We start from the raw sequence: 25,175 nt of genomic DNA, 5'->3' as shown, positions 1-25,175 counted from the left end.
AACTGGCTTCATAACAATCCCTTGAATGGCTCCCTTCCCTTCACCTCACTTCCCCATCCCCTCTTTCACTGCCCAGATTGATAACTTGCCTCAAATCCTGTCTCAGAGTTTGCTTCCTGGGGACCTCAAACTAATAGAGTCCTCTAAAGTAGAGCATGACTTCATGCTCATGTTGTCTTTTAAAATCTAGTTATGCAAGCTCAAATGCTTTTTTTTTTTAAGACAAAGATGGGGACAGATAAATGGGTAAGAGGGAGAAGGAAGGAGGGAATGGTGTGAACTTGGCAGTTTTATAGATCTTTTAAGAAGTATATTTCATGTGCTGTATAACAGTTCATGCCACATTCCATAATGTATACTGTGGTTGTGTGTGTGTCTGTGTGTGTTACTCTCGAGAATGATAACAGATGTTGAAATTCTTAAGTAGTTTTTTTGTTTTCTTTTAAAAAATGTTTTTATTAAAGTATAGTTGATGTACAGTGTTGTGCCAATTTCTGCTGTATAGCAGAGTGACTCAGTCATACATATATATATGTGTGTGTGTGTGTGTGTATACATATATTCTCTTTTTTATATTATTTTCCATTATGGTCCATTCCAGGAGATTGGATATAGTTTCCTGTGCTGTGCATCCATTATTATTTTCCATCCATTCTAAATGTAACAGTTTGTGTCTACTAAGCCCAAACTCTCAGTCCATCCCACTCCCTCCCCCTGTCCCTTGGCAACTTAAGTAGTTTTTTTTTCCTTTTTCCTTTTTTATTGGGGGGCGTCACACTTGCAGCATATGGAAGTTCCCAGACTAGGGGTCGAATCAGAGCTGCAGCCTACACCATGGCCACAGCAGTGCAGGATCCCAGCTGCATCTTCAACCTACACCATAGCTCATGGTAATGCCAGATCCTTAACCCACTGAGTGAGGCCAGGGATCGAACCTGCATCCTTGTGGGTACTAGTCAGGTTCGTAACCCACTGAGCCACAACAGGAGCTCCCAACTTAAGTAGTTTTTTTTTAAGATTTTACTTTTTTCGATCTGCCTAATTCTTGAACAGTCCTTCTGAGGCGGGCTGCCCTGGGGAAGAGCCTCTTGGGTTCGCAGTGGCCCAGCTAGCCTCTCCAACCCTTGGGGGGTGCCACACTCCTGCAGAATAGCTGCCCAGCACCACCAGGCCCCTGGAGGAGCCCCTGCAGCCCGAAAAAGCTAGAACAAGCTTGGCCGGGCCATGAAAAGATCTGCCTAATTCTCAGACAGTCCTTCCGAGTCAGGCTGCCCTGGGGAAGAGCCTCTTGGGTTCTCAGTGACCCAGCTAGCTGCTCCAGCCCTCGGGGGTTGCTGCACTCCCACAGACCAGCTGCCCAGCACTGCCAGCCCCCTGCAAGAGCCCCCGCAGCCCAGAAAAGCTAGAACAAGCTTGGCTGAGCCGTGAAAAGATCTGCCTACATTCTCAGACAGTCCTTCTGAGTCAGGCTGCCCTGGGGAAGAGCCTTTTGGGTTCTCAGTGACCTAGCTAGCTGCTGCAGCCCTTGGGGGGTGCTGCACTCCCACAGAACAGCTGCCCAGCACCTCCAGCCCCCTGCAAGAGCCCCAAAGCCCCCAAACACCAGAGCAAGCTCTGCCCAGCCAAGTGAAATATGCTCCCATCGTGGTGTGGACCTGCTAGTCCTGTCTGCCCTCAGGAAGTCCTCCTTTGCTTCAGAGAGACCCTGTTAGCCCCACCAACACTCCAAAAAAGCCACACTGCCTCAAAAAAGACTGACCAACAAAGCCAGCCCTCAGGAAATATTCCACGGCAGAGACAAGGCAAACACTGCCCGGCCATGGAGAGTACAACTCCACCAGGAAAAAGAAAACAACAAGCAAGATGAGGAAGCTGAGAAACCACCCCCAGTTAAACCAACAGGAGAACTCACCTAAAGCAGTCAAAAATGAAACAGATCTCTGCAGTCTGACAGTCCTGGAGTTCAAAAGAGAAATAGTGAAGATACTGAAGGAATTAAGATAAGATATGAACAGTAATGCAGACACCCTCAGAAAGGAACTAGAAAATATAAGGAGGAGCCAAGAAAAACTAGAACATTCATTTGCAGAGATACAAACTGAACTAAGGGCAGTAAAAACCAGAATGAATAATGCAGAAGAATGAATCAGTGATGTGGAAGATAGAATAATGGAAATCACTCAATCAGGTCAGCAGACAGAAAACTGAATCAAAAAACAGGAAAGCAATATAAGAGACCTATGGGATAATATAAAGCGGGCCAATCTACGCATAATAGGAATTCCAGAAGGAGTAGAAAAAGATAAGGGAATGGAAAATATATTTGAAGAAATTATCGCTGGAAACTTCCCAAATCTACAGGATACTGAGTTCAAGATACAGGAAGCACAGAGGGCCCCAAACAAATTTAACCCAAATAGACCCACACCAAGACACATAATAATAAAAATGGCAAAAGTTAGTGATTAAAGAGAGGATCCTAAAGGCAGCAAGAGAAAAGCAGAATGTTACCTACAAGGGAACCCCCATAAGATTATCAGCGGATTTCTCTACAGAAACACTACAGGCCAGGAGGGAATGGCAAGAGATATTTAAAGTGCTAAAAGGAAAAAATACTCTAGAACTCTATCCAGCAAGAATATCATTTAAAATAGAAGGAGAAATAAAAATTTTTTCCAACAAACAAAAGCTAAAAGAATACAGCAATACAAAACCCAGGTTAAAGGAAATATTGAAAGGGCTTCTGTAAACCAGAAAGAAAGGGAGGAAAAAGAAAAAAAAAAAGAAGAGGAAGAACTAGGATTGAGGAAACCACAATCAGAGGGAAGTCACTCAAATAAGCCAGCATACAGATTTAATCATGAACATGTTTCAAACAAAATAAAATTAAAAAGAAAAAAAAAAGAGTCATCAAAATCATAAAATGTGGGCAAGGGATGTTAAGAAATAAATAGACCCTTTTTTTTTGTTTGTTTCTCTTCTTAATTTTAATATAGTAATGAAGTGTTTGAATCTACAGGACCATCAGGCTAAAACACACAATTATAGGAAGGGGTTAGCATACTTAAAAAACAGGGCAACCAGAAGCCAAAATCAAACATTGCATTCGCAAAAAAAAAAAAAGAAAAAAAAGAAACACTCAAGCAGATAATAACCAGAGACCATCCAACCAAAAAAAGAAAGAAAGAATGGAGAACCATAGGATCAACTGGAATATGAGGCTCAAAATGGCAATAAATAATCATCTATCAATTATCACCTTAAATGTCAATGGACTGAATGCCCCAATCAAAAGACACAGAGTGGCTGAGTGGATAAAAAGGCAAAAACCTGCAATATGCTGCCTACAAGAAACTCACCTTAGGACAAAGGATACATATAGATTGAAAGTGAAGGGGTGGGAAAAAATATTTCATGCCAATAGACATGACAGGAAAGCAGGAGTTGCAACACTCATATCAGACAAAATAGACTTTAAAACAAAAAACATAAAGAAAGACAAAGAAGGACACTACTTAATGATTAAGGGATCCATCCAAGGAGAGGATGTTACTATCGTCAACATATATGCTCCAAATATAGGAGCACCCAGATACATACAACAAATATTAACAGACATAAAAGGAGAAATTGATGGGAATACAATCATAGTAGGAGACTTTAATAACCCCCTCACACCAATGGACAGATCCTCTAGACAGAAAACCAATAAAGCAACAGAAATCCTAAAGGAAACAATAGAAAAGTTAGACTTAATTGATATCTTCAGGACACTACATCCAAAAAAAGCAGAATACACATTCTTCTCAAATGCACATGGAACATTCTCAAGAATCAACCGCATATTGGGACACAAAGCTAACCTCAACAAATTTAGGAGCATAGAAATTATCTCAAGTATCTTCTCTGACCACAACACCATGAAATTAGAAATCAACCATGGGAAAAAGAAAGAGAAAAAACCTACTACATGGAGACTAAACAACATGCTACTAAAAAACCAATGGGTCAATGAGGAAATCAAGAAGGAAATTAAAAACTACCTTGAAACAAATGATAATGAAGACACAACCACTTAAAATCTATGGGATGCTGCGAAAGCAGTGCTCAGAGGGAAATTTATAGCTATACACGCCTTTCTCAAAAAAGAAGAAAGATCCCAAATTGACAACTTAACCCTCCACCTAAATTAGAAAAAGAAGAACAAAAAAGTCCTAAAGTCGGCAGAAGGAAGGAAATTATAAAGATCAAAGAAGAAATCAATAAAATAGAGAATCAGAAAACAATAGAGAAAATTAATAAAACCAAGAGCTGGTTCTTTGAAAAAGTAAACAAAATTGACAACCCCCTGGCCAGACTCACTAAAAAGAGGAGAGAAAGAACCCAAATAACCAAAATTATAAATGAAAAAGGAGAAATCACAATGGATACTGCAGAAATACAAAAAACCATAAGAGAATACTATGAACAACTATATGCCAACACATTTGACAATCTGGAAGAAATGGACAATTTTCTGGAATCTTACAGCCTGCCAAAACTGAATCAAGAAGAAACAGACCTACTGAACAGATCAATCACTAGAAATGAAATTGAAGATGTCATAAAAACACTCCCTACAAATAAAAGTCCAGGACCAGATGGCTTCACAGGCGAATTCTATCAAACATATAAGGAATAACTGGTGCCCATTCTCCTTCAACTCTTTCAAAAGGTTGAAGAAGAAGGAATACTCCCAAAGACATTCTGTGATGGCACCGTCACCCTAATTCCAAAACCAGACAAAGATACCACCAAAAAAGAAAACTATCGGCCAATATCTTTCATGAATATAGATGCAAAAATTCTCAACAAAATCTTAGCCAACCAAATCCAACAACATATCAAAAAAATTATACACCATGACCAGGTAGGGTTCATCCCAGGTTCACATACGCAAATCAGTCAACATCATATACCACATTAACAAAAGAAAAAGTTAAAAATCATATGATCATCTCAATAGATGCAGAAAAAGCATTTGACAAAGTCCAACATCCATTCATGATCAAGACCTTCGCAAAAGTGGGTATAGAGGGAACATTCCTGAACATAATCAAAGCCATTTATGATAAACCCACAGCAAATATAATACTCAATGGGGAAAAACTTAAAGCCTTCTCACTCAAATCTGGAACAAGACAGGGATGCCCACTCTCACCACTGATATTCAACATAGTTTTGGAAGTCCTAGCCACAGCAATTAGACAAACAAAAGAAATAAAAGGCATCCATATAGGAAGAGAAGAGATAAAACTGTCACTGTATGCAGATGACAGAATACCCTACATAGAAAACCCTAAGGACTCAACCCAAAAACTACTTGAACTGATTAATACATTCAGCAAAGTAGCAGGATATAAGATGAACATTCAGAAGTCAGTTGCATTTCTGTATACCAGCAATGAAATATTAGAAAAGGAATACAAAAATACAATACCTTTTAAAATTGAACCCCAAAAAATCAAATACCTCGGAATACACCTGACCAAGGAGGTAAAGGACTTATATGCCGAGAACTATAAAACTTTAATCAAAGAAATTAAAGAAGATGTAAAGAAATGGAAAGATATTCCATGTTCCTGGATTGGAAAAATCAATATTGTAAAAATGGCCATACTACCCAAAGCAATCTACAGATTCAATGCAATCCCTATCAGATGACCCATGACATTTTTCACAGAACTAGAACAAACAACCCAAACATTTATATGGAACCACAAAAGACCCAGAATCACCAAAGCAATCCTGAGAAGCAAAAACCAAGCAGGAGGCATAACTCTCCCAGACTTCAAGAAATACTACAAAGCCACAGTCATCAAAACAGTGTGGTACTGGTATCAAAACAGACAGACAGACCAATGGAACAGAATAGAGAACCCAGAAATAAACCCTGACACCTATGGTCAATTAATCTTTGACAAGGGAGGCAAGAACATAAAATGAGAAAAAGAAAGTCTATTCAGCAAGCATTGCTGGGAAACCTGGACAGCTGCATGCAAAGCAATGAAATTAGAACACACCCTCACACCATGCACAAAAACAAACTCAAAATGGCTGAAAGACTTAAATATAAGGCAGACACCATCAACTCCTAGAAGAGAACGTAGGCAAAACACTCTCTTGACATCAACATCATGAATATTTTCTCAGGTCAGTCTCCCAAAGCAATAGAAATAAGAGCAAAAATAAACCCATGGGACCTCATAAAACTGAAAAGCTTTTGCACAGCAAAGGAAACCCAAAAGAAAACAAAAAGACAACTTTCAGAATGGGAGAAAATAGTTTCAAATGATGCAACCGACAAGGGCTTAATCTCTAGAATATACAAGCAACTTATACAACTCAACAGCAAAAAAGCCAATCAATCAATGGAAAAATGAGCAAAAGACCTGAATAGACTGTTCTGCAAGGAAGATGTACAGATGGCCAGCAAACACATGAAAAAATGCTCAACATCGCTGATTATGAGAAATGCAAATCAAAACAACCATGAGATACCACCTCACACCAGCAGAATGGCCATCATTAATAAATCCACAAATAACAAGTGCTGGAGGGGGTGTGGAGAAAAGGGAACCCTCTTACACTGTTGGTGGGAAGGTAAGCTGGTACAGCCACTATGGAAAACAGTATGGAGGTACCTTAGAAATCTATACATAGAACTTCCATATGACCTCGCAATCCCGCTCTTGGGCATATATCCGGACAAAACTCTACTTAAAAGAGACACATGCACCCACATGTTCATTGCAGCACTATTCACAATAGCCAGGACATGGAAACCAGCCAAATGTCCATCGACAGATGATTGGATTCGGAAGATGTGGTATATATACACAATGGAATACTGCTTAGCCATAAAAAAGAATGACATAATGCCATTTGCAGCCACATGGATGGAACTAGAGAATCTCATACCGAGTGAAATGAGCCAGAAAGACAAAGACAAACACTGTATGGTATCACTTATAGCTGGAATCTAATATCCAGCACAAATGAACATCTCCACAGAAAAAAAATCATGGACTTGGAAAATGGACTTGTGGCTGCCTGATGGGAGAGGGAGGGAGTGGGAGGGATCGTGAGCTTGGGGTCATCAGATACAACTTAGAATAGATTTACAAGAAGATCCTTCTGAGTAGCATTGAGAACTATGTCTAGATACTCATATTGCAACAGAACAAAGGGGGGGAGGGAATGTATACATGTAAGGATAACTTGATCCCCTTGCTGTACAGTGGGAAAAAATAAATTAAAAAAAAAGATTTTACTTTTTTTCCCTTATAGTTGATTTACAGTGTTCTGTCAATTTCTACTGTATAGCAAAGTGACCCAACCATTCATTACATATATATATATATATATACATATATATATATATATATACACACATATATATATATATTCTTTTTCTCATATTATCCTCCAGTAATATTTTAAAAAGAGGTTTTCTTTTTATGGAAAGTCGCGTGCTTATTAACATTCATAGCCTGTTCAAGTAACGCAAATATGCATGTCTCTATTGGCTTTTGGTTTACACAGGGCAAATCGTAAAGAAAGATAATTTCATTTCTTCTACTACTTAGAGTCCACCTGGGAAGAGGCAATTTAGCTTACTAAAAAGTCGTTTCCGTGTGTAAAAGTGAAAATCCTGGGGCTCTAAATCTACAGATGTGCCTTTCTTCTCTTCTCAAAGAAGGGTTAGGGATCCTTACCCCCACCCCGCAGCTCTATTATCAACTTTACCATGAAGTTGTCCTATTTTTATTCGTGCTGCTTTTTCCCATGAGATTGAACTTTCTTGGAGGGCAGGAGTTTTATCTTTTTCATCTTTGTATCCCCAGAACATGACATTGTGTTTGGCATCCCGAAGGCAGTCAATAGATGTTGAGATAACAGAAGTGTGGAACTTTTGATGTTAAAGGCCTTGTGTGGAGTCTGAAGTCAGGCTCCTTACTTGCTGGCATGTGCCACGGGCATCTGAGACTTACTGTCCCTTCATTGTGCCATGATGTCATTTGAGCCTCTGCTCTGTCCAAGTCTCTGCCTGTGGTCAAGGGTGGATAAGAAAAGACCAGATGAATAAGAAGCTTTTGCCCCCCAACTGAGCAGGGATCAGGGATTTAATTGTTAAAAACAAAGGCAGTTCATAGATTATGGGGTATGTTGATGATCCATAAAGTAATTTTGTCCTTTGACCACAGACATTAAAAGTATATTTTTGAATTGCTGAAAGAGGGAAAAACAACTGATATAAAATAAAATTCCATGTGTAGTATACTCTCCACTGACATCTAAATTTTTTTCAGCTACTCCTTTAGGTATTTTTAGTTCCTGGCTTTTCTATTTTTTATTAGTGTGCCACTTTTTGGAATAAATATTACTCTGCCATTTTTTTCATGTCCCTTTACATTTTAAAGTGTTATGTCATATTAAAGGGGATTAAATAACTTTTAAAAGTATGTTTTTCCACTCTCATGGTACTTCTCCTATAATTGGCCCTAAATCCCTCTGAAGAGCCTACATTTTAAGACTCAAATAAGTGAATAAAAATTAACCTAAGTGAACCAGAATTTTGGAGGTTCAGTTTTCATTACCCCAAAGGGTTCACAGTACGTGCTTTGTAGGAACACCTGGTGCCTCTCTGGTGTGGGGTCACGTCTCAGGGCTTCAGGTGCATGCAGATAGAGCAGCCATCTCACTGCGAGTTTGAGGCTGGAAGGATTTATTATGCAACACAGATGGCTCTGAGCTGCAAGAGGCTCTGGGGTGGGGAATGCTAAATTCCCAGGAATGTCAGCCAGAACCCCTCTGTTTCTGATGACAGCTGTATTAGCAACAGAAACTCCCCGTGCCTGCCCTGTCCCTCCACACACCTCACACCTAGGGCAGGGACCCAGTTGGTGCAGCCGACTAGCAGGACCTAGGTCTCACCCTGGCCCCTCAACTTAAAGCATGCGGGAGATGGAGGAATTGTTTGTTATCTGTTTTTTGTTTTTTAAACTAGGGAAAGCAGGACCCACTGTCCAAGGGTCTCACCTACAATTCAGGCTAGCTGTCTAAAGACACTGGGCAGCCACAAATGACAAATGTCTGCTGTGGTAATGCCTCCTGAAAACAATAACAGACAAATAGTATAAGCTGTTTGGCCTCTAGTGTTAAAAAATGTGTAGCAAAAAGATGGGAAGGAAATACGCAAAATTTTTAATGCTTATTATCTCTGTGGATTGTTGGTTCTGTTTTGTTTTCAAAATTTTCTGTAATAAAACTGTATTTCTTTGTAAATTAGAAAAAAATGAGAGCTTGCCTTAAGAAATGATCAGTTAAAATAATTGCTGCCTTGCTAGATGGATGAAGACTCTTAAAAGTGCTGAGCAGATTTAATAAGCTGTTAACCAAGTGAATTTCTTTAAAAAACAAGAGTTTCCTGGTGGTCCATTGTTTAGGATTTACCACTTTCACCACTGTGACCTGGGTTCAACCACTGGTCTGGGAACCGAGATCCCACATCAAGCCACAGCATGCTGCAGCTGGGGAAAAAAAATACTGTCTTATTTAAGCTGAGGTTAAAATCTATTTCCTGTGGCTTTGCCCTCAGTGGGTACAATCACTACTCATCAAATGAGAGTCATGTCAGCTTAAATCAGGAGAACCTCACCCATCACTTACCCCAACTTTGTAGTGGTTGTCTCCATTTGAAATTTTTGAAAATACAGACATACACAGAGACACAGACTGAGCACACTGATGTGTTTACTGTCTGTCTTCTCCAACAGACCCAAGGGCAGGGATCACAAACTCTCAGAGCCCACTATACCATAGACACACAGCAGGTACTTAATACAGGCATGCAGCTCATGACTGTCAATGGTGATATCACAAGAGAGGGACGGCAGCTGCTTATCTCCAGACTCCCTGCGAAGACTCCCAGTCCCACCAGCTGGCTGGCCCCTTGAGATGGCCGTGGCTTCAGGGGATGCCATCCTGCTGCTTTTGTGCTCCTTACTGAGATTTCAGATCTCTTAGTCCCCTGTGCTTACTTGCACCTTGAAGACCTTTCTTTTATTCCTACCCCTTGCTGGACACAAGAAAACGCACGGCTCTTGCTTAGGAGAGACAGCAGGACTTCTGCTCTCGAACTTCCCTCCCCATCTGAGAGTTCTGTTCCTACCCAGCTGGACCCAGCCTGGGGGTGGGGTGGCACATGAACTACTTTTGAGTGTTCAGCATTACCTGATGTTCTTGCCTTCTGCATTTGGCCTGGAGGGTCTCTTTCTCACAGGGGCAGGAGGGACCTTACACCACTGGACAGGTACTTCTCAGATCTCTTCTCTTTGGCCCTGGTCTATTCTTAGTCAGGAGTTTGACTCCTATTCTTTCTAGTTTGTGATGTCACCTTTTTGTGGAGGCAGCCTACACTGCTGGTGCAATGGGGGAAGATGTGAAAGGATTCAAGGAAACTTGGGGAAAACAGCCCCTAACATCTCAAAGATATCTGCCCCATTTGTGTGGAAAGTAGGGCAATTTGCAGGGACTGAAATTAGCTATAGTTACTCCAAATTTCCGTCAGTCTCCAGAGTTTGTCAGTTCACTAGATTCTAGAAAGAAACATGACACTCGGGCAAGAGCACAGAAAAATTGCAAACTAAGTCTGCAAGGGTGCCTGTTTCTGCTGCTGCCAAAAAGTTTCTCCTGAATAGCTGATGTTGTGATAAAATAAGTATCTGTTGTGTCACTTAGGAGTGGGTGACAGGCTGGGCATCACTGAGCAGGGGAAGCTTCCTTGGTTGGTAAGTTTCCACACTTTCCTCCGAGGATAAGGCTCTCACTTTATGTGACAGGCAGTGAGGGTTTCCTCTGTTAGCTTTAGGTAAGGAGGGTAGAATGTACCTGCATCAGCTAGAGATGATTATATTAGATCTCACCTGTCTTGATAGCCCTACCTTGATCTGCTAAGCTGTGGGCAAATGAGATTTTATGCTTTATCACCAGGCTGCCAGATGGGGCTCAGGTAACTACATGTAAAATCCTGCGCTCTGTTGCACAATAGTTGATGTTTGCAAGAGAAAATGAGTATCTAAACCTTTTGATAGCATTTGTTCCTTCACAGCAAGAGAATATTGGAAGTTTGTGTAAGGCTTTATACTGCTGTGCTTAATCACTGTGACTTTTACAACTGCACGTTGCCTGGGGCGCAGTAAGTACTGGAAAAGCGCCATGAAGATGCCATTTGGCCTGCGGCTTCATCATCTTCAGAAATTACAGGAAAACAGGCACATCTGTCATTTCAAGCTCTTTTATTATAGTAAACAGTCCAAGATGCCACTCTTAATAATATGAGGTCACCACTAACCAAATTCTTTCTAGAATAATTTCTTCCTAGAACACATTACCAAGCAAGCATTTCTCTAGAATTCACTCCATTATCAAGTAGAGACCTGATAGGACATTCAAGACCTAGCAAAACCAGCATAAGAGCACCGTTAGAGGCAGGGAACTTTCTAAATTGAAGTCACAGTTAAAGATGCCAGTAAATGACTGTGCGCAGGCTGTGAGGTGCTGGTGCAAAGCTGTCCCTTCCTTCCTTCCTGTCTGTCTGTCTGTCTACTTAGGGCCACACCCATGGCATAGGGAAGTTCCCTAGCTAGGGGTCCAATTGCAGCTGTAGCCGCCAGCCTACACCACCACCATAGCAATGCCAGATGTGAGCCATGTCTGCTAACTACACCACAGCTCATGGCCACACCAGATCCTTAATCCGCCAGGGATTGAACCTGCATCCTCATGGATCCTAGTCAGATTCATTTCTGCTGAGCCACGACAGGAACTCCCGGGCTGTCCTTTCTGATGCCATGGTCCTGCCCTTTGTGGATCCCTGCAGTGCAGCTGTGGGTATCTTTGGGGTGGGATGAGTTCAGAATGGAAAAACCATGAAGAACATTTAAAATGAATAAATGTTAAAGGACTCAAGTTGGAGGAAAATTGACTTACCAAGAATGATCATCTTGGAGTAGAAGATTTTGGAGAATGGAAACTTAACATAGCTTTATTGGTCAGGAAAAAAAGCCCAGTGTTACCCAACACTAGAGTAGGATAAGGGCACTTTCTAAGTTTTCCTACTTGGACTCTCACCACCTAGGACAGATGGTCTAACTTAGAATTTCTGTGAAGTTTGGCCAATGAGAAGCAGAGTGGGTAGAGGCTATGCAGTATTGTGTTGCTTACTGGGCCCTGGATCTGAAAGAAGCAGCATCTATCTTGGTTTCACCTGAGGGAAGAGTTCACCTTCCATAGGGAAACCACTAGAGGGAAAGGCTCTGATTTAATGGAAAGTTTATAGTCTGACCTTGTTTTTAACGATGGGGAAGCCCTCTTGTCCATTGTGATTAGGGCTGGTCCTGGGTTAAATAAGGAAAAATTTTAAAATAAAATGACCTGACTAAAACATTTACATCCACTTAAAATATATAATTGTATGTTTTCTCTGATTTTGTGATGTGCAGCCAACATCTAACATCCTCTGATTAGAGATTGCTTCATCTTTTTTTTTTTTTTTGCATAAAGTACAACCATAATAAGTTGATTAAGTTTTCCGAGTTTACCTTCTTTAAAGTGGAATGAGAATTTAGTGGTCTCAGTTCTGAATGTTAGATTTTTACTTTTTTTTTTTGGCCATGCCTATGGCATGCTTTAGTTCCTGGGCCAGGGGTCAAACCCACATCACAGCAGCAACCCAATGTGCTGCAGTGACAACGATGGATTCTTAAACTGCTCCCAGAAGAGAACGCCCCAGATTTTTACATTTTTAAACCAATGCTTTATTTTTTTATTATAATTAAACTGTTTTAGAACTGTCTTATCACTTATTTAATAGCAGATTTTTTTTCGTAGCTTGTCATTATCAAGCTGTGTGGTAAGCACTTGATTTAGTTTTCCTAGCAAAGACGACTCTCACATTCATCCTTCATCTGTTTGTCATATTTAACTCACAGATTTACAATGATGGGCACAACTGGCATAAACAAGTTTGAGAATAGATGCAGTAACTTGGGTAAACACGAATCTTAGCTGGAAGCTGGTCCAGAGCCCTCTGCTAGCCACAGCATCCCCAAGGCATAGGCGGCCATTGGCATCTGTAAAAGAACTGCAGGACTCTGGCTAATCTAGGAGATGGTTAAAGGACCTTTATTAAGAGGGTTTCTACTATACATTTTCATTCATACATACAGGTAGTAACTCTTAAAGAACATTACTGCAAAACGTTTTCTCATATGGGTTCAGTAGAACTTGTCTTGATGAATGGCTAAGGCTTACTTACAATCAGTGAAGTCTGTCTGCACACATAATTGGTGCTCTAAAGCACTTCTCCCTGGCAATGTTTACACTGTGGCACTGTAATTGGTTTGTTCATCAGTCTATTTCTTTCCTTAGATGGAAGAGATAATGTTTCAGTCCACTCCTCATAGAGTTATTACAATTTTTAAATTAATAATTTCGAGATTTAATGAGCTCTTGTTCCATTTGTACATACTTGAGATCCTAGATATTTCTGTCAATGTTTTATATTTTTTCCTTCTCCTAAATACTGGTAACAATAAAGTATGATATGATAAAGATAATTTTAGAAAGAAAATAAATAGATATTTATTCTGTTGATACTAATTTGAGATAGATTTGGAAGATTTTAGAGCTGACAGAGCATGTATATTCATACACATAGAGAGGCAGAGAGAGGGGAAAGGAGATAGTCAAAGAATAAGAATGACAGATTTTATATTTATATTATATTCTCTCACACACACACATATATAGCAATGGATACAAAGAGACACAGAGACACACCCAGAGATAGGGAGACACCAAGACAAGAGTAGAGAGAGAAATAGAAGAGCAGACAGAAACAGAGGAAAACAGATAAGGAGAGAGAGAAAACACACACAGAAGGACAGAAAAAGACAAATAGAGATGCCATGTGAGAGGCAAAGAGAAACAGAGACATCTAGAGACAGGGGAAGCGCCTCCTAGGCCATGTCACTCAAATCAGCCCTATGTTTGCCCCGTGTGGCCAAACCATAGAGCCCCAGGTGCAGAGGGCACTGGCCAGGACAGAGAGGCAGGCCCGGGGACCCCAGGAGTTTACAGGGTCAGAGCAGGCAAGGGCAGGCCTCAGAGTAGGTCACAGCTTGGGCGTTAAGTAGATGGCCCTGCACCCTGTTCATACCTATTAAATAATGGTTTATAGTTCAAAATGTATTAAATTTTTTTTTTTTTTGGCTGCAGAAAAGTACTGAAGGAAATCTCTGTTGGAGAACTCAACCCAAATGAGACTGTGCAGGCAAATTTGGAAGCCCAGCTCCTTTCCAAGCTGGACCACCCTGCCATTGTCAAGTTCCATGCAAGCTTTGTGGAGCAAGATAATTTCTGCATTATCACGGAGTACTGTGAGGTGAGACTCTCCCACTTTTTAAAAAAAATGTCTTTTTTTTTTTTTGGTCCTTTTTTGTCTTTTTAGGGCCGCGCCCGTGGCCTATGGAGGTTTCCAGGCTAGGGGTCCAATCTGAGCTGAAGCCACCGGCCTAAACCCTAGCCACAGCAACACAGAATCCGAGCTGCATCTGTGACCTACGCCACAGTTCACAGCAACGCTGGATCCTTAACCAACTGACCAAGGCCAGGGATCAAACCCGCATCCTCATGAATGCTAATTGGGTTGGCTAACTGCTGATCCATGACAGGAACTCCTAAAAAAATCTTAATAAAAATCTGTTTCGCAGTAAAAAGCTGTCTATAAAAAGACATCTCGGGGAGTTCCCATGGTGGCGCAGTGGCAACGAACCCGACTAGAAGCCATTAGGATGAGGGTTTGACCTCCAGCCTTGCTTTATGGGTTAAGGTTCTGGCATTTCTGTGAGCTATGGTATAGGTCGCAGACAAGGCTTGGAACCAGCTTTGCTGTGGCTATGACGTAGGCCGGCAGCTGCAGCTCTGATTTGACCCCTAGCCTGGGAACTTACGTATGCTGCAGGTGCAGCCCTAAAAAGACAAAAAAAAAAAAATTGAGAAAGTAAACAGACATCTCAGAAGTTTAATTATCCAACTGCAAATTGACATATATAAAGACCTGGGATGTTGTGTCTTACAGCTAAGAGTAATCATTGCTGCATAATTTGTTTCTTTTTTTTTTGTCTTTTTTGTTGTTGTTGTTGTTGCTATTTCTTGGGCCGCTCCCTCGGCATATGGAGGTTCCCAGGCTAGGGGTTGAATCGGAGCTATAGCCACCGGCCTACGCCAGAGCCACAGCAACGCAGGATCCGAGCTGCGTCTGCAACCTACACCACAACTCATGGCAACGCCGGATCGTTAACCCACTGAGCAAGGGCAGGGACCGAACCCGCAACCTCATGGTTCCTAGTCGGATTCGTTAACCACTGCGCCACGACGGGAACTCCCTGCATAATTTGTTTCTGATAAAGGGTTTCGCCTATTGGAAAACTCAGAATGAATATATTTTAAGGAGGAATTGCTGCAGAAGAATGCCCCAGCATTTGTGTGTGTGTGTGTGTGTGTGTGTGTGTGTGTGTGTGTCAGGGTGGGTGGGTTCATCTTCCAGGCCTCTTACAATGGTCTGATTATTAGATGGACATTTAAATGCCATCACAGAGGCCTGGACAGAGCAGAGGGACACTGCCTGAGTCCTGGATTCTAGCTCTAAGGTTCACTTTCCCTATTGGAAACTTGGAAATGGAAATATGGGTCATTTCCTCCATGAAAATCCTTTATATTAACTGATTTATGATTTATGGCTTCAAGTATTTGCAGTTTTCCTTCCCATGCCATGTTATCCCCGTGTGATAATAGCTGTGTATTGTACTGAGCCGTGAGTGAGTAGGAAGCTGCTTAGACAGATACCAAGGGGGCAGCTGACAGATGCAGCTGTGATGTGGGTCTGTGTGATCATCCCTCAGAGGCTAGGGAGAGGGGAGTTACAGGAGTTGGGTCAGAAAGAGAACACCCAGGCATGCTCAGAAGGTATCTCCCAGAACATTCCGAGAGCTAGCTTTAGCCAGACACACCTTGGGAGATTCTGGATTAGAATGAATTTAGTCTATCACCTGCATGTGGCTGGGGCCTAAGAGAAATGATGCTGGGAAGAAAGAATATGCTCTTTAGGATGGGAGGCAGGCCTCTTTGGAGTCAGAAACTTTGGATAACCTGAAGGTGCTGTGTGTTTGAGATGGAGAAAAGGAGAGGCAGGAGAAGAGCACCTCAAGGAGTCAAGAGGGCAACAGATACCAGCTTTGCTTTGCTTTGCACACTTGCTGGTGCATCATCCAAAATGAAACCAGTAGCCAAAGTTAGAATATCTGAAAGTTTGGATCATCCAAGTCTTGACTGTTCCCCTTCAGGGCGGTCTGCCCACCCCAGTCTTGCTGGGGATTTCTTCATCCAATCTTTTTTAAAAATTAATTTAATTTTTTTAAAAATCTTTTTAGGGCCACAGCTGCAGCATATGGAAGTTCCCAGGCTAGGGGTGGGATAGGAGCTACAGCTGCTGGCCTATATCACAGCCACAGCAATGCCAGATCCCAGCCATGTCTGTGACCTACACAGCTCACCATAATGCCAGATCCTTAGCCCACTGAGTGAGGCCAGGGATTGAGCCCATGTTCTCATGAATACCAGTCGGATTCCTTTCCCATGAGACTCGATGGGAACTCCTCCTCATCCAGTCTTGCCCCTCCTCTGCTTGGAGAGGAATGAGGTAAAAAAAGAAAAAGAACCAGGGCATGTTTGCTTCTACGTCCAGTAGATTGTTAAGAAAATCAGTAAAATGATGAGGTGGGCAGAGCGTGGGTAAGAACAATGACTCCATCAATCATGTCACTAATCCATGGGATTAATAACTAACCCAGGGATTTATAAATGTAGCTGCACTGTGATCCATCAGCTAAAATTTAATCATTTCTTTTATTTCCATTCAGTGAATAAACTTATCTTATGTGGGAAACAACTGACTACTATTGCTTGTGACTAATACTGCTCCTGCTTCAGCTTTCAGCACCTAGAATTTTCCATGACTCTTTCTTGGTCTTAAAATAGTTTTCACTGTAGTCAGTATTGTCCAGTGGAACTTTATGTGATGATAGTAATGCTGTATATCTGTGCTGTCCAAGACGGTAGTTGCTAGTCATATATGCCTCTTTAGCACCTAATGAAGTATGGCTAGTGGATTGAAGAGCTAGTCGTTAAACTTTACGTAATTTAAATTTAAATAACCATGTGTAGCTAGTAGCTACTATATTGAGCAGGTAAATGATAAGCTTTGACTTTCTCTGTATTTTTAATTATTAATGTAATTTTAATCTATCAGAAAAATTACAAAACACAGTGAACTCCTATAGACACTTTGTCCAGATGTGCCAATTGTTATCATTTTTCCACATTTGTTTTATTATTCTATTTATTCATCTTTATGTATGTATCTATTACTTATCTATGTATTTTTTCCTGGACCATGCAGACATGATGCCCCTTTGTCCAAAATCCTCCTGTGAGGTATTTTCTAAGGCTGAGGACATTTCCTTAATGTAACTAAAGTACAACAATCCAAATCAGGAAATTAACATTGATGCTATGCTAGGATGGAACCCAGCGGTTCTCAGTGTGTGATTCCAGACCAGCAGCATCAGCATCATTTGGGATCTTTAGTTAGAGATACAGATTCTCAGTCTCCACCCTAGTCCTACTGAATTCTAGGGCTGGGGTCTGGCAATCTGTGTTTTGACAAACGCACCAGGTGAATCTGAAGCACACTGATGTTTGAGAGCCACCCATCTAAATCCATAGTTCACTCTCGAATTGAACCCATTTGTTCAATGATGTCTTTAGAAAGGATGTTTCTCTAAGATTGCTTTTCCTCATGCAAGATCCAATCCTGGATCATCTGTGTTAATTTTTAAATGCTGATGGTTTCCAGGAGCTGAGCTGCACCTCCCTCCAGGGACGTTGCCATGGTGATGGCTACTGGCTCTTTGAGCAGCTGCCGGGCTTCCCAGCTCCATGGCTTCCCAGCTCCACCTGCTGAGCTGTCAAGATGCTGCTTTTCTGACTCTGAGGAATAATGTGTGCAGGGTGTGTGGGTCTCTAGTTTTTATTGCTAATAAAGATTCTTCTCATGTTCACACCCAAACTCGCTCTTAACTCACTCACGCAAGCCAGGCATTATCCTTTTTTTAGTGAGGTAAAATAGTAATATTGGAAATGGCATATGGCCAGATTCGCACCTCATAGGAAAATGTCATCACCATTGAAATAGCTGGGTTTTTTAACCTCCAAGTTTCGTTCTCTAATTTCACTTGGAATCTTGCAAAATTGAAATAAACATATAGAAATGCATTCATGAGGGCGCTATATCCACTACCCAATCCTTTGAACACATCATATCAGATTATGAGTATAAAAAACAACCCAATTCTCACAACTTTTTGTCAGGTCTAACCAAATCTCTGCTGGAGAATAGTTCCCAAACTACCAAAGTGGCAGAATATTTCAAATATTGCTATCTTCCATTCTCCCCTGGCCAGGGAAATGGGACTACTTGCAGTCCCCTGTCCCTCCTCCACAGTTTCACACTCTTCTTCTGTGCCCTTTCAGAATGTCCTCCTCCTGGCCCCACTTCTTCAGTTCCCACCCATCCTCCCAGACCTGCTGAAATGCCACCCCCTCTACAGAGGCTCCCATAATCTCCTGGGTGGAAATCCCTCCCCACTCGATCTGCAACTCTCATAGCATTTCATCTTAGTGATACTTAGCACATTATACAGAGCATAATCCATCTCAAACTTTCAACGTGGGGGATTGATCTTTTCTGATTCATTTTTGTATCACATCATGAACCAATGTAGTAAGCCACAAAGAAGTTAGTATTCAGGAAATTTCTTTTCTCTTGACAAATTTTCTACCATTTGCTTCTAGCTGCCTCTCACTTCATTTCTGTCAGACACTGGTGGTAAAAGGTAAAATATCCTTCCGTCTGTCATATATGTCGAAAGCACTTTGTCCTACCTTATTTTTCTGGCATAGCCTGCACTAGAGACCTGTGACTTCCACCTGAAGCTCTTCCATTTGGGTGTGGATGAGGTAGACCCAGAAACCTGGGCGTTAAGTTAGTAGACGCAATAGAGATCATGACCTTCAGGAGAGAATGTACATTTGACTATCAGGGAAGGTGGGACTTGTCTACTTCCTGCATTGTAATATTAACATAGCTAAGTAAAAATTGTACTAATCTTAAAAAAGATGTGGAATACAGTGGAACACTACTCAGCCATAAAAAGAATGAAATAGGAGTTCCCGTCGTGGCGCAGTGGTTAACGAATCCGACTAGGAACCATGAGGTTGCGGGTTCGGTCCCTGCCTTGCTCAGTGGGTTAACGATCCGGCGTTGCCGTGAGCTGTGGTGTAGGTTGCAGACGCGGCTCGGATCCCGCGTTGCTGTGGCTCTGGCGTAGGCCGGTGGCTACATAGCCTGCAGCTGGGTGACCTGAGCAGAAAACTATACCCACCAGCAAGGCCAGACTCTCCGGTTCTCAGCTGGGCCTCATCTTTGCTCAGTGCTCCATAAACACTGATACATTTTCCTTTATGACTCTATTTTTCTATTTCCACACTAGCCATTCTCCCTTGTTTTGCATTTTTTGTATCACATCATGAACCAATGTAGTAAGCCACAAAGAAGTTAGTATTCAGGAAATTTCTACCCCTACCCTGGGAACCTCCATATGCCGCGGGAGCGGCCCAAGAAATAGCAAAAAGACAAAAAAAAAAAAAGAAATAATACCATTTGCGGCAGCATGGATGGACCTAGAAATATCATACTAAATGAATAAGTTGGAGAGAAAAAAGACAAATATGATATTGCTTATATGTGGAATCTAAAATATGACACAAATGAACATATCTATGAAATAGAAAAAGATTCATAGACATAGAGAGCAGCCTTGTAGCTGCCAAGGAGGGAGATAGATTGGGAGTTTGGGATTAACAGGTGCAAACTATTATAAATAGAATAGATAAACAGCAAGGTCCTACTGCATGGCACAGAGAAGTATATTCAGCATTCTGAATGGATATACTTTAATGGAAAAGAATGTGACAGAGAATGTATATATATATATATATGTATAACTGAGTCACTTTGCTATGCCGCAGAAATTAAACAATATTGTAAATCAATTAATACTTCAATTTTTAAAAATCATGAAAATATTTTATCAATATAATCTAGTGCTCAACCTTGGAAAGCTTTCAGAACTTCTGAGGCCTGGGGCCCTCCTCCAGAAAGTCTGTTTTACTGGGTCTGGGGTATGACCACCATTCTAATGGGCATCCAGGGCTGAGAAATGCAAAACAAGGGAGAATGGCTAGTGTGGAAATAGAAAAATAGAGTCATAAAGGAAAATGTATCAGTGTTTATGGAGCACTGAGCAAAGATGAGGCCCAGCTGAGAACCGGAGAGTCTGGCCTTGCTGGTGGGTATAGTTTTCTGCTCAGGCCACCCAGCTGGATGCTATTATTCATGAAAATTACCCTCCTTGTACTCCTGGCTCCATGAGCAACCTTCTGTTCTGTTTCTCCTCAAACTTCCACATCCGAATTTTAGTATTTTTCCCGTGGTGGTTGCCTGGAGCAGTTTTTACTATGATGTTTGCCTGCTGGTGATTGTGTATTTCCCTCCTTTCTGCATGGATTAATTGGGGTTCTGTAAGAAAGTGCCATTCCACTGTTTCTTCTCCACTGATGTCTTTATTCAATTATTTATATCAGTATGGACTCATGGATATTTATTTCTCTGTCTTTATTAATTTTGTTTCTCAGATTGGTCCAGCTTCAGCTATTGGAGTTCCTTCAGGTTGGCTCCTGTGTCCTCTAAACATGCCCCAGTTCTTTTTCAAGAAGTGGGTTCTTATTTATGAATTATGTTTTTAGATTAGGAAACAAGTTCCCATAGAGGTGGAGTGATTTTCTGGCAGGCACATGGCTGGAATGTTGGGTTTTATGCAGGGAAGGACCAGGACCACAGGGGCATATGGAAAACTACTCCTTTTTTGTTTGTTTCTCTTTTATTTGGATTGCTCTTAGTCCTCCTTTAATATTTAATACAGTAACAATACCTGGATATGGATCAATAGAGATTGTTTTATTATTCTTATCAACAGTGTTAACCAGACATGTTTCAAATGGTGGCCCTAAACTAGATTTCAACACAGCCACACTAATCAAGCCTGTCTATGAGAATTTTGCAAAATATAAAACTGATACTTTCAGTTATAAGATGAACAAATTCTGGGGATTTAAAGTACAGCCTGGCAAGGGGGAGGGAGAGGGGGAGGGAGCAGGATGGATTGGGAGCGTGGGGTTAATTGATGCAGACTGTTGCCTTTGGAATGGATTAGCAATGAGATCCTGCTGTGTAGCACTGGGAACTATGTCTTGTCACTTATGATGGAGCATGATAATGTGAAAAAAAAGAATATATACATGTATGTGTAACTGGGTCACCATGCTATACAGTAGAAAATGAATAGAACACTGTAAACCAGCTATAATGGAAAAAAATAAAAATCATTATATAAAAAAAATAAAGTACAGCCTGGTGACCGTGGTTAATAGTACTTCACTGTACACCTGGAACTTTCCAAGAGACTAGATCTTTGTTCTCAACACACACACACACACACACACACACACACACACGTGTGTGCGTGGGAACCACTTGAGATATTAGATGTGTCAGTCCACTTGACTGCAGTACTCATCTCATGGTGCACATGTACACCAGTCGTCATGTTGTAGGTGAAAGCTACCCCTTCCCTTGGTTTATTCTCACTTATGTTCTGTATCTGTCAGTTTCTGTAATACAAATAAATACATAAACACATGTACATCAGTTTATACATGTAATAATATGTACAAATTGTTATAATTATTTTATTTTCTATCAATAGGAGACTAGATAGGGTCTGAAACAGTGGCGAGTGTATGGACTTTGACATAACACTGACTTCTTTAAAATCTTGGTCTGTTCCTTGAGCAAGTCAGTTCATTTCTCTGACCCCATTCTGATTTTAAGATAAATGCCACTTAGTATAGTATTAGGTTTTTTTGTTTTTTTTAAATAGGGATTCAAAATAATAAATGTTGAAAAAGGGAGTCTCAGAGCTTTGCCCCTTACTGTCAATAATGGGGCAAACTAGTTATTTTACTGGTTTATTATTTCAGTGCAACCTCCCTCTCCCTCCAAGCTGTTTTCTAGAAGGGGAGATATTTTACCTCTGAGTTTTTAGCTTGCGACCTTTAGTATGAGGACTCATATCAGGAGGAGTAAACAGGGAAATTCTTAAACACTAATGGGACCAATAGCAAGTTTTAGGCAAGTACTTTCTAAGGATCTGTTTGTACTATAAAAAAAGAATTTTTTTTTTTTTGGTCTTTTTAGGGCTGTACCTGCAGCACGTGGAGGTTCCCAGGGTAGGGGTCTAATCCAAGCTGTTGCTGCCAGCCTACGCCAGAGCCACAACAACGCCAGATCCAAGCCGTGTCTGTGACCTGCACCACAGCTCACACCAATGCCACTGAATGAGGCCAGGGATTGAACCTACAACCTCATGGTTCCTAGTCGGATTTGTTTCCACTGTGCCATGGGAACAGTGGGGAACTCCTAAAAAAGAAAATTCAAAGTCTCCTCTTATGTTTCTCATTTATACATAACTGTTAAATCAAGTTAAGTGGGTTAAGTTTTATAATGTTGAGGTTCTTGTGGGTCTCTCTAGACTCTTATAAGTGAATTTGGCAATAATATGGACCACCAGGCTTACTAGTATTCAGAGGGTGCTTATAACTTCATACTGGATGTATTAGATCCTCTGCTAGAGACAAACCCTTTGTTGTCCTTCAAAGCCACTGTTTATAGTCCTCAAGCTCTGTCTGAGCTCCCCACCATCCAGAACTGGTTGTTTATGAATGAGAGACACTCCTGGTATATTGACCATTGTGGCATTGATTAGTGACCTTCTGTCTTAGTCCATTCAGGCTGCTATAACAAAACACCATAGACTGTGTGGCTCATAAACAGCATAAATTTATTTCTCACAGTTCTGGAGACTGGTAAGTCTAAAGCCCAAGTTCTGGAAGATTCTGTGTCTGGTGAAAACCTGCTTCCTGGTTCATAGGTGGCCATCTTCTTGGTGTGTCCTCATGTGGCGGAAGCTGGGACGGAGCTCTCTGGGGTCTGTTTAATAGAGGAACTAATCCTGTTCATGAGGATTTCACCCTCCTGATTTAATCACCTCCTGAAGGTCTCACCTGTCAATACCATCAGCCTGGTGGTTGGATCTCAATATAGGCATTTTGGGGGACACAAACATTATCGGTAGCGGCATCCTTCCCAGTGTGAGCTCCAGGTGTCTGCACATCAGGACTGTACTCGGGGGTTCACACTGCCAAGATTGCTGCTGCTGAAGGGAATTAGCATTATCCTCAAAGAGGTAACATCCTATGAGAACCCTCTGGTTTTCAAAGGCAGCTCCAGCCTGAGTAGGTAGGGCTCTCTGAATTTTCACTGTGCCAACTCTGAGTCTAGGTTTTATTCAGCTAAAGAAGACCATAAATAATGTGTCTTGTGTTTTTATACACCTTTGATTCTTGTAAGTACCAAAATGAAAGTCATTTGACTTGTTCCATTTCCTTTCTTTGTTTAAACTATGAAATAATTTAACCTTTTCACAAAAAAGTTTAAGGCCACTGATATTTATTCAAAGTTGTCAATGTAAAATTGAAAAGTAAAGATAGTTTCATTGAAGAGAAATGTATGAATGCATTAATATCAAGGAATTCATAAACCCAATAGAACTTGGGCCATTTTGGGTATGGCTTTAACTGACATATAATGACTGTGTAAATATGTGATCAAAAATAGAATCAGAATAATCCACTCCAAAAAGTTTATTTTTTAAATAAACATACCAGTGATTTATAGATGAAAACATTATTTCATGTCACTACTTAAGAGAAATAGGGGTTCTCTTGTGATGCAGCAGGTTAAAGATCCTGCAGTGGCTCTGGTCATTGCTGTGGTATGGGTTTGATCCCTGGCCTGGGAACTTCCACATTCCACAGATGCAGCCAAAAAAAAAAAAAAAAAGTTCTACCATTTTATTCTTGTTCACGTACATTTCTCTCAGCAGGAAAAACACTCTAAAAAAATTTGAAAGAAAATTAGCAAATAAACCCAAGAGTACTCAGTTATACCATCAGATGTAAATGTCCTGATACAACATGGTGTTCTTTAGTAACTATTTAGAGAATGGATTTTCTTATTTTACTTGTGAAAGCATAATGTGGCTGGACATATTCCTCACTTTTTAAAATTTTATGATTTTTATTTTTTCCATTATAGTTGATTTACAGTGTTCTGTCAATTTCTACTGTATAGCAAAGTGACCCAGTCATACATATATATATACTTTTTCTCACATTATTCTCCATCATGTTCCATCACCAGTGACTGGATATAGTTCCCTGTGCTACACAACAGTCCCTCAATTTTTATGAACTCCATTTACAAGTTTAAAAATAGGAGTTCCCATCATGGCACAGCAGAAACGAATCTGATTAGGAGCCATGCGGGTTTGATCCCTGGCCTCACTCAGTGGGTTAAGGATCCAGCATTGCCATGAGCTGTGGTGTAGGTCGAGACATGGCTTGGATCCCGCATTGCTGTGGCTGTGGTGTAGGCCAGTAGCTGTAGCTCCTATTCGACCCCTAGCCTGGGAACCCCCATATGCCATGGGTGCTGCCCTAAAAAGCAAAAAAAAAAAAAAAAAAATTTAAAAATCTGTCATTATACAATAATTATTATTCAACCATGACTTTCTCAAATTCATCTTCTGCCTTTGAAAATTTTCAATCTATTGGACAAAACATTTCCATTGATAGGTGAGATATTAAGTATTTGGCCCATTTGTGCAGCAGTAGTGTGGCCCATGACCTATCCCAAAGTCACTTAGGGTGCTTGTTAAAAAATACGGATTCCTTGGTTCTCTGAATTTACTGAATCAGAGTCTGTAGATAAA

General features: G+C 40.9%; 1 protein-coding gene across 2 annotated transcripts in view; it reads left to right on the top strand.

Annotated features, from left to right (window-relative positions):
- NEK11 (NIMA related kinase 11) overlaps positions 1–25,175 on the top strand; it is a 172,576-nt gene that overhangs the window by 34,366 nt on the left and 113,035 nt on the right. For both annotated transcript variants that reach the window (XM_047768280.1, XM_047768271.1), the window contains exon 3: positions 14,323–14,488. In XM_047768280.1, coding sequence (XP_047624236.1) covers positions 14,323–14,488 — 166 coding nt within the window. The remainder of the gene's footprint in view (positions 1–14,322; positions 14,489–25,175) is intronic.

The sequence above is a fragment of the Phacochoerus africanus genome, chromosome 1, assembly GCF_016906955.1.
Source record: "Phacochoerus africanus isolate WHEZ1 chromosome 1, ROS_Pafr_v1, whole genome shotgun sequence".
Lineage (NCBI taxonomy): Eukaryota > Metazoa > Chordata > Mammalia > Artiodactyla > Suidae > Phacochoerus > Phacochoerus africanus.
The sequence above is the reverse complement of the archived record's forward strand: the minus strand, read 5'-3'. Positions and strand labels throughout refer to the sequence as shown.